Genomic DNA, 11067 nt, shown 5'->3' with positions numbered 1-11067 from the left:
TCTCCATGATCAAACGATAAGTCCCTATACCTTCAATTGGAGCCTTCATACGATTTTCCGTGAACAAGAAATCCTTATTTGGATTTGTAGTTTGGATCGTAAGGAATCCCTACAACGTAGTAGATACATGAGCAGTTGCACCAGAATCAAGCCACCAAGTATTATTAGGAACTTCTACTAAATTTGATTCGAAACATACAAAAGCACTAATTGTACCTTTATTTTCGAACCAAGCTTTACGTTTCAGGCAATCTTTCTGATAGTGTCCTTCCTTATTACAGAAACGACGCGTATGTACCTTATGTTCCTTGTTAGCATCATGTTGAGCTTTATCACGTGCTTTATTCTTTTTGAACTTGTTGGCCTTCACTTTAAATCCTCTTCCAGCTCATTGACCCATGAGGTTAATTGAACGACTCTCTTGTTTCTTAAGTTTTGACTACTCCTGAGTAAGCATACTGGACAATTCACTAACATTCCACTTATAATTAATAGTGTTATAGTTAATTTGAAAAGGTTCATACTCAGGAGGTAACGAGTTCAGAATAAACTGAACCAAGAAGGAGTCATCCACAAGGTCTGAATTCTTGCTGCAATATTAGTCATCTCGATGATATGGTTTTGCATACTACGCGACCCATAAAACTTCATGGTCGTGAGTTCAGCTATTAGTATACCGGCGAGAGACTTATCTGTAGAACGAAAACATTCTTCCACAAACTTCAGGTATTCCCTGGCACTTTCTGTTTGTGGAACAGTACTCTTAATGTTGTTGGCAATATTCATTCGCATACACATAAGGCTTAGCATGTTAGAGCGTTCCCATGCTTTATGGAAAGACTTCTCATCCGCACTGCTCGAATCAGTAATGGCAGCGGGCTTATCATTCAGCAGAGCCAAGTCAAGATCCACCACACCTAAGTGGAACTGGACTTGCTCACGCCATTCAGAGAAGTTCAATCCGTTGAACACAGTAACAGACGACGCAAGCGAATGAAAAGGAATAGCTGCAAAATAGATAATACATGCTCACAAATCAATATGGATTCAACAAAACAGTTAAAGCATATCGCAATTTTCCTTTGGGTAAATACTACGACACACTATCATAATTTAAATGTCTTTTAGTCTTTAATAGGTAATTGAATATTTTTAACCAAATATATATGCCATCTTTGGACAAACAATATATATTTGACTAAGAATATTAATTTACCTCATCATATTCACTATTCATAGAATAATTGATTCACCTTTGGGTAAGTCGTTAAGTTCTAGCAATAGTGAAAATTAATTTATCAACTAATTTTTAATTATAGGCATTTCATTAATTTCATGAATAAACTATAATTTTATGTATGCATATTTTCGTAAACAAACTAGTTTTGTCACTTTGGTGACTAACAAACTATATAACATAAGTGCACACACAAAATAGAGATCATAATATTTTATGCATGTGAATACTTTAAACAATCTAGTTTGGTCACTTTGGTGACTAACAAACTATATACACATTAATCACATACATAAAATAAATAATTTATCATATTCTTCCACATTAACGCAATCATAACATCTAATAGCACTCACAACTTATATAATACAAAATTGTTCAAGTACAAAGAAAATATTTTTGCCATATTCTTACATGGAGGTCAATACTTGAATAAATTAGGTCATTGGACAAAAGTAAATAATCATGGTTTGGACAAAAGTAAATAATCATGGTTTTGGTCTTACTGACATGAAGTAGAACTTTCAATTGTTATATAGTTTAAGATCAAACCACGGATTCCGTAACAAATTGTGAGTGTTACGGAACAAATTCATAAACGTTTTCCCCATAAAACCACGAATTCCATAACTGAGAAGAAAAACGTGAATTAAAGTTTCAACAGTCACAAATTCACGTTTTTTCCATCAATGATTACCTTTAACAGTATTTTATTAATTTCAGAAGGAATACGAAGTCCGAAAATAGACACAGAATTTATACATGAACACATGTTATACAAATATGTGTTTAACAGTTATTTTTATTTATTTATTTATTCAATAAGATTATCAGTTCAAATATCCAGACTCTGATACCACATGTAAGCATAAACTATAATTAATACCAGAATCTTGAACATGATAATCTTACATGTAATCGTCATAGAAAACATACCTGAAGCGGAATCCATTATCTTGAAGCGGAAGCGTTAATCGGTAAATCGGTTTCTCGCCCCTTGCCATAACTTTATGTTACCGCCGCCTTTAGTGATGGAAGAAAGAATAATATAGTAATCTTAATGGGTGGGGAGAGGACCAATTTATAGAGGTTCTTATTTAATCTGGTACGTCCATCAAATAACCGATCGGACGGATGAGATTTGCTCATTAATTAAATATTAATTATGGGTCTAATCTTATTGGGCCACATATAACGTAGGAAATAACTTACACATCGTCCTGGCCGCCTGCAGTTTCAACAAACCAAATGCAATAAGCAACTCCTCTTCTAAAGAAAACCTGAATTCTCTCCCTCTTCATATTGCGGTTAGGCACCTCGACAACTCTCCACCAATACGTATTGCCAACAAATCCAATGCTAAGAATTTCATAACCGAGTGATTGATGATGATCTTCATGAACGGAGAGCAACTTGACAGGTTGGACAGAGGGAACAAAGTCCAAGGCGATGCACAAACTAGGTTTTTGTGGACAAGGGAATATCAATAGTTTGGTGCAATAAAGCAGGAGCGACGCGACGAATTTTGGGGCTAAAGTCAAACTTTATGAGGGGCCTTAACTTTTTAATTTTTTTATTATTTATTTGAAGTCCATATTTAGCTTTTCTTATATACAAAGTTATTAGTAATTTTCTTATAATCAATAACTCCTAATAAGTATTTCTCAATTCATAATATAACTAATCCATTTACTCTTTCTTGTGCCATTGTTGTTCTTAGGTAATATTTTATCAATTTGAATTTTGAAAACTTCTTTCCTTTGAAGCAACGATCGCATAAGATATTAATATTATTCCACAATTTAGGCATTTGGAAAAGAATTAAATCTTTTTATTTGATTAAGTTTATTAATTAAACCGCTATCTTCTAATTGTACTATTTTTCTTAATATTTTTAATTCAAAAAGTAAATCTAAACTATCAATATCGAATTGATTATTATATTTTAAGGAACACTCATGATTAAGGCAATGTTTTTTTAAATTTCCAACATCTACTGATCTTAGTTTTACTGCTAAATAGAAAATCAAAAATATTTTCATATGTTTCGAATTGTCCAAATCTATTTTGAAGTAAAAAAATAGTCTTGCCTATTATGTATAAAAGTAATCAACTCTAAAGGACTCTTTGAAATATTTTGAGATTTCATTATCAATATTTGTATTAAATTGTTACTTTATCACACGTTTCTTACGAAATTTGTGTTCGATATTCATTTCAAGTGCAATTTTCTTGGTAGAAAGAAATCAAACTTTTTCACTGTACAAAACTCTTTTTTAAACTTATACATAGTTTATTAGGTGTAACAAAAAATGGGACTCCCACAAGTACGGAGCCTAAAACGGTTGTTTTATTTGCTTTATGGAAGGACCGCCCCTACTAAGCAGTATCTCACAGGAGAATATGATGATTGTGTCAGAAATAAGCCCTGACTACTCTGGCTTATGCGGGAAGAGCGACTTTCAAACATTAAATTCGAATCATTCGGCACGGAATCCCGATGGCGAATGCGAAGGTAAGTGAAATCAGGGTGTACAAGTATGGTATTCCAAAGCTTGCGATTAACAAATTTGAACCTACGCAGATGCTCAAGGGGCACGTAGCTTAAGATGTGGAAGATGATTTCATCTGGAAGTCACGAGTTGGTCAAGCAGGTTATAATTCTGAATACTCATTCTTCTTCATGATTTTCCCGAGGTTCGTATCCATATTTTTTCTAATGGCTAATTTTTCAGATGATCAGAGGAAGTAGAGGGGCATACAAAATATTTATAATAGTTTTTTCCCATACCATTTCCAATTCGAACTCCCAAACCACTATTGACAAGGACTCCAAATCCAACTAACACCAGGTAATAAGGTTTGCTAATCCAATATCAATAAGTTTTCAGGCCTTAATGATATCGGATTAACACAGTTTTTCTTGAATTAGAAGAAGCCAAAAGTACTTCAGTGCAAGGTGGAACTGATGCTAACCACAAAGGAAAACGCTTAAAAGCCCATCCCTACACAGCAATTAAGATGGCTTGCTCCTCACGAGAACCAATGCTCGTAGGCTATTTAGAAGTAAAACTTCAACTTATATACTTGTATATATATAGAGAGAGAGAGTAAGGGTGTCGGAACCACTTTGCGCAACATGTGACTATTCCATTGAATACTTGCCACACTCTGCCCAACAATGCTAAAGGAAATAAAAAAAATCAGTTAGTTTGTTTGTAAAATATTTTTAACCTGCCAAGTCTCAAAACTCAATGCAATCGAATTTCATGCTTCTGTGACGCAATCAAATGACAGAGAGAACCAACATAAATCTGCAAATGCAGCAGAATTGCAAAATCACCCATTCAATGACTGGCAAATAAGCATATGCCCATAGTTAAAATAAGAAAGGTGAAACTGATGCTAACCACATTGAGTTAAAAACACATGAAGATCCTTTTTTCTTTACCATAATACCAACGATGAAAATAATTTAACGACTTATTCATTGGTTTGTGCAAGCCGGTGCATCATAAGCACGTTGCTTTGCAGGTTAAACCTTGAGCTAAATGTCAATTTCTAAAGAAAACTATATGTACAGTTTCCAGCATATCATCAGCTTTGGCTAGCTCGTTGTTTCTCCATTAAGCTCCAAGAGATTTAGATTTTCAGCTCATTCAGCTCAGCCTACATGAAATAGCAAATGTAATTAAAAGAAGATAAAATCTTAAGCCATTAAACAGTGAAAAAGAAAAGGCAGAATAGTTGCTGCGGCAGCAGAATGTAACCCCAACCTTCCCGTTTTTCGGGGAGTTGCCATAACATTAGGCGTTTGGAGCATATTTGGTTGAAGTTAGAAAAAATATAGAGTATATGAAGTTGAACGTTGAAAAGGGGTAAACTAGTGTCTCAGCTTCAAATTCTCCGTTTCTAAGTTGACATTGATATAAAGGACCAAAATGCAAAACAATAAGTAATTGATTTGAATTGAAGTTGAAAAAATGAAATAATTTTCAAGACAGAACAATTCTTAGCCAGTAAATACATAACGCAATTTCCGGTAGTTTTGCATAATATTTTTCACTTAGGAGCTGGGGTAGCAGTGTTTACATTGTTTAAGTTGAAATACTATTTTCTTTCACAGGAAGGCTAATAGCTAGTTCATCCATCTTTAACTATTTCAATAATCTAATTCCCAGAGTATCATTCAAAAATAATAGGTCTAACACTATCTAAATCGAGATAACATGGTGATGAACAGATAAAGCAGTGAGATATATATACAGACCAATGCACACCACCACCACCAACAAACCCAGTATAATCCCACAAGTGGGGTCTTGGGAGGGTAGATAGTAAGCACATCTTACCCCTACAGTGAATGTAGAGAGGCTGTTTCATACGGACCAATGCACAAAAGAGCAAAAAGAAGAACCTCTATCTACCATCACAAGAACCAGCAGGCAGGAAATAAATATAAAAGCATCACATTGCCAAATCAAATGCACAATCCTATAGGATAAGCAATGTAAAGACAATCAGACCTGAAACAGAAACAACAGCAACACCACTTACATCAATAGGCTGAGGAGAACAAATCCAAGAAGGAGGAGGCCAAAACAACTCAGCATAGCCATTGTAACTACTAATTGGACCAATGCTGCCATTATCCAAACTAAACAACCCTATCCCGTAATTCTTCCACAATCCTCCATCATCTTCCGTGCTACAAAAAAACTGATCGGTGAACAGTATACAGTTCCCTTTACACCCACAATCAACCTCAGAAACTAATGCAGAAAACGTACAATTATCCCCCACAAACAGTATCCTATCTTCCAAATCAGTAACCTCAACCCACTTCTGCATATCTCCATCCAGCTTATAAACTTTAAACTTAACTGTCCTTTCACTCATGTAACAATCAAATTCCTCATAAAACTCAACATTCTCATTATATCCAAGATCATCTTCTGGACCAATACTCAAATACTTATCAACCATCAACAATTCGCCACACGACTCCACAAGAAATTTCTTATCCCCACCAAACACAGACTGACCAACAATGGTCAATTCCGGCGCTGACCCATCACTCAACTTAACAAGCACTCCCTTCCCAGTATTATCAACAGCATAAAAGTTCCCATCTTTAAGAATAACATCATCGTACGGCAATGATGAGTCATCAACAATAGACCACTTCGTATCACCAGATCTATACATTACCAATTTCCCAGAAACATGAATTGTCAGTAACAAAAACCCATCTTCTTCCAAACGAACAGCAACTTTTTCCATGTAAAGATTCCCCGCATCCGCAATTGAATTAGCCCTAGGTCGGTACTTTATAAACTGAAGAGTATACTCCTGGCCTAATTCAAGAATTGGGTATTGCGAGGAATCCAAATTTTTTGGAAAATTGGAAGGAAGAGGTTTGAATTGGGATCTGGAAAGAGGATTAAGCAAACGCATACGTTGAGGATTTTCCCTATCCAGTTTAATGATCCATCCACCGTGGTTACTATCAGACGACGTCGTTTCAGTTGGGGGAGTGATGAGGTAGAGGGGTGTTTTGGTAAGTTTAAAACCCCAGCTGTTTTCAGCGATGCCGTTATTAGGGAGAATGGGGAAACGAGAAGGGGAATTCGGGTAGGGTTTAGGAGGAACGGAGGAACGCCAGGAAGAGCAAACGGAACGGAAACGGAGGAAATCGATTTCAGAAGAGAGGTGTTTGGAGATGAGGTCTACGAGTTCTCGGGGGAGTTGAGACCATTCTGCCATTAGAATAGTAGATTGATTGATGGATTCTTGAATGGGAGAATAGAGAGAGATTTGTACGTACTATTTATAGTAATTTGAAGGGGATGCAAATCTGAGAAGATACTTCCTGGAAATAACTTCTGCCATTGACACATGCACGAGTGTACAAGGTTGTTTCGGGCCTAGTATATAAACCATTTTGGGCCAGCCACAGCAAACTTCACAAATAGCCACTTTTATGTCTGCTGTTTGCAAATAAGCCATAATTACAAAACTAATGAAAATTAGCCCATTTTTATAAGAAAATAATTATATATATATAAAGGAGGGACATGAGAGAGGTGACGTGGCATCTCTATAGTGTAGGAATCCTTTTTATCTTTTTTTTTTCTCATTTTTTTGACATTTTCCTTTCAATTTTTTCATTTTAATTATTTTAAAATTTTCACACCATAATGCCATAACTCACTCACACCTCTTCATTGGGGGTTATAACTTTTCAAGTCCATAACCTCCATTTATTTATTATGCTATGTTATTAATAACCTTGTCCCTCTGTTCCTCTTCTTGCTCGCACCTGACCGTTACTTATGTAACCTCCCATTTCATTCATAAAGCTTTGTATTATTCATACATTCAGTAGTAATATAAAGTTGGTTGCACAAAGCACTTTTTATTTTTGTGAAAATTTACTACTCCGGTTAAGATTTTAAATAGTATTTATATTATTTTGGTCTATTTACTTATAACTCATTTTGAATATGCAGTTATGCTCCTGTTCCTCGGAAACTACATCCAGGTTCGTATTTTTGTGAATTAAATTTGAAAATTTGACTTTCTTATGTTTGTTATCTTATGATCATCTTATAGTTCTGTGTTAATTATAGCTTAGTGCTTTGAAGTGGAATCCAAAGAGCAAGGTGGGAAGTTCTTGGAGGGAAGGATGTCAGGGGTCTATTTGGAAACAATCTCTCTACCTTAGGGTAGGGGTAAGGTCTGCGTACACACTACCCTCCCCAGACCCCACTAAGTGGGATTATACTGGGTTGTTGTTGTTGTTAGTGTTGCTTTAAAGTGGAATCCATCTTTCTTAGAGGAGAAAAGAGATGGCTCATATCAAGAATCTGGTCACCAAATTTGGAACTCAACATTAACAAAGGCTGCAGTGTTGTGGCTACCTAACCAAAAATAAAAGGTTAGTTCAAATTGTATTTTTTATATTATTTATCAAATTAAATTATAGAATAACGTGAACCACTTGTAATTTATGGGTAGATGTAAGGACGGTGACAAGAGCTATAAAATCCAGTATGATGTGCCAAGACTTGGGAATAAGGATGCGAAGACAAGGTGAAAGATAAAATTTTGAGTAAACAAGGAAGAGTAAGAGCGAAACAATCAAATCATGAGTTTTGGTTATCAAAATGTCAGCCGCATTCAGTGTTGTAAAATTCTAAAATAATGAAAAAATTGTCTGAATCCTTGTGAAAGAATTTGTAACTCTGCAACTCTGTTTTTAGTTTGGTTTTTCCTTTTTTTTTAATCAGAAAGGAAGATTATTTATTCGTGACTAAGAATTAAAAAACATAGTCCAAAGGAGTATTAAGGTAAGGGTTAATAATATGTGCTTTTACCATTTAATAAGAGGAACAATATAAATACCTACATTTATATAGTACACTTAGAGAATCGCGCATTATCGACCACTATATAAAGCTGAAAATTTTCCTTTAAAGTTCTTTTCTGTTTTTTCCTTTCATTTTCAAAGAATTTTTTATAATGAAATCAGGTTACCTAAGCTCTAATCCTAACAAAAATATTTTAATTTGTAATATCACCAAGACATGACTTTTTAATTATATGGCTATACATAAAAAATTCTCTTCTATATGGTTTAACTTTTTGAAAACTAGACACCAAGATCTAGAACTTTCATGTTCTTGTCATCTCCCAATTCCTTATAGATTTCTAGATATAAGCCTCCAAAGTCAGCCTCGTACAACACAAATTTCTTCTTCATCTTCCCGGACAGCCTATAGTATACCAGCCATAACTTTTGGTATACAAATCAAAATGCTAAACGGTTTACTTTTCTGAAAACTAGATACAAAGAACTACAACTTTCATATTTTGATTATTTCCAAATTCTTTATAGATTGTGAGATATGAGCCTCCGAAATCAGACATGCGCAACAGAGATTTTCTTCTTCGCGAACGCGAAGGACAAAATCCTTGAAGCCCAAATCTTCTTCGCGAACGCGAAGAACAACACCAGACACCAGCAACAACTATAGCAAAACAACCCGAAATGATCTGAAACCATCTCGAAACACACTTGAGGCCCCCGGGACCCTATCTAGTCACACCAAACCGTCCCATAACATGACACAAACCTTCTCGAGGCCTCAAATCACATCAAACAACATCGAAATCGTGAATCATACTCCAATTCAAGTTTAATGAACTTTAGAATTTCAAACTTCTACATTCGATGTCGAAACCTATCAAATCACGTCCGATTGACCTCAAATTTTGCACACAAGTTATATTTGACATTACAGACCTACTCCAACTTTCGGATTTGGATTCTGACCCCGATATCAAAAAGTCCACTTCCGATCAAACTCCTAAAAAACCTTCAAATTTCTAACTTTAGCTAAATGACTCCAAAATGACCCACAGACTTTCGAATTCACTTCCGATCGCGCTCCGAACACCAGAATCACCATATGGAGCTATTACCAGACTCAGAATCCCAAACAGACATTGATAACACTGAAATGCACTTCAACCCAAACTTATGAAATTCTTTAAAAAATGCCAACTTCCACAATAGGTGCCGAAACGTTTCCGGGTCTTCCAAAACTCGATCCGGACATACGCCCAAGTCCGAAATCATCATACGAACCTGTTGGAACCTTCGAATCCCGATTCCAAGGTCGTTTACTCAAAAATCCAATCTTAGTCAATTCTTTCACCTTAAAACTTCTGAATTGAGAATTTTCTTTCTAAATCAACTCCGAACTTCCCCGAAATTAAATTCCAACCATGCGTACAAGTCATAATGCCTAAAGTGAAGCTGCTCATGGCCTCAAACCGCCGAAGAACGCACTAAAGCTCAAAATCCTTATTGTTCTCATTACCACAATAATGACGATTATAATTTCGTCTATTGCCACGTCCACATCCATTGATACATTCATGGTAATAATTTTATCTTCTTTCAAGCATATTGCTATCATATTCTCTTAATGGAATGAGAATGAAGCAAATTCAATGGGACGGGTTTCCACTTCTTGTGCCCATGATCATACATGAATTTTATCATGGCGAGGCATAGAAAGTTTACCATTTCACGTGGTTATAATTTCTTACAAACTCTATTATAGTTGTAATCAAATTTTATTGTCTTTGCTTGTATTTAAAATTAAATTAAAGAATTTTAAGAATTTAAAAGAGAAAAATAAGGTAAAATACTTACTTTAAATCCATAATTTATTGGTGAAGGAAGTTTATGGAACAATTGACAATTATTATGCTCAATATTATTTATAAGTTGAGCACCATGCATGTAACCCAGAGCCTCAACTCAATTGGTTGGAGTCTCGTACTTATAACATGTTATGAAACAATAACAGAAGAACAGTATTGCAGAGAAAAGTAGAGAGACAATTCTTATTGATTTGGGATCAATTACAATAGAATAGAACATCTCTATTTACAGGGGAAAAATGATTTAACCACTAAGTAACAAACCCTAGAATCTCTCTAGAATATAGACATTCACCTTAAATACAATTCTATTTATAACACAAATCTAATTTTCACACGACCCTTAATAAACTACTCCCTCCGGTTCACAATAAATGACTATTTTAAATTTTTATTTTGGTCCAAAATAAGTGTCTATTTACATAATCAAGAAGGAATTAATTTTATTTTATTTTTTCAAATTTTGCCTTTATTTACATATTCCAAATTATCAAGGTAACAATTAATTTAGGTTAATTGAGTGAATACATCTTTTTTTTCTTTAAGACTTCGTATTTTCTTAATGGGCATACCAAATGTAAAATGATCACTTA

General features: G+C 34.8%; 1 protein-coding gene across 2 annotated transcripts; it reads right to left on the bottom strand.

The window, feature by feature from the left end:
- Window positions 1-4637: 4637 nt before the first annotated feature.
- LOC107826340 (F-box protein SKIP23-like) lies at window positions 4638-7143 on the bottom strand. Of its 2 annotated transcripts, none has more exons than XM_075218227.1 (2): window positions 5764-7143; window positions 4638-4906 (listed from the first exon to the last, which is right to left on the bottom strand). In XM_075218227.1, the coding sequence occupies exons 1-2, from the start codon at window positions 7001-7003 to the stop codon at window positions 4902-4904; spliced, it is 1245 nt and encodes a 414-aa protein (XP_075074328.1). In that variant the 5' UTR covers window positions 7004-7143; the 3' UTR covers window positions 4638-4901. The 2 variants fall into 2 exon arrangements, with proteins under 2 accessions (XP_075074328.1, XP_075074329.1); XM_075218228.1 differs by having other exon boundaries at window positions 5795-7141.
- Window positions 7144-11067: the final 3924 nt, after the last annotated feature.

The sequence above is a fragment of the Nicotiana tabacum genome, chromosome 7 (genome assembly GCF_000715075.1).
Source record: "Nicotiana tabacum cultivar K326 chromosome 7, ASM71507v2, whole genome shotgun sequence".
NCBI lineage: Eukaryota > Viridiplantae > Streptophyta > Magnoliopsida > Solanales > Solanaceae > Nicotiana > Nicotiana tabacum.
This window is presented reverse-complemented; position numbering and strand designations above follow the sequence as displayed.

Bases quoted from the DNA above. Each gene is read 5' to 3' on its own strand.
- LOC107826340 (XM_075218227.1), bottom strand. From the start codon at position 7,003: ATGGCAGAATGGTCTCAACTCCCCCGAGAACTCGTAGACCTCATCTCC.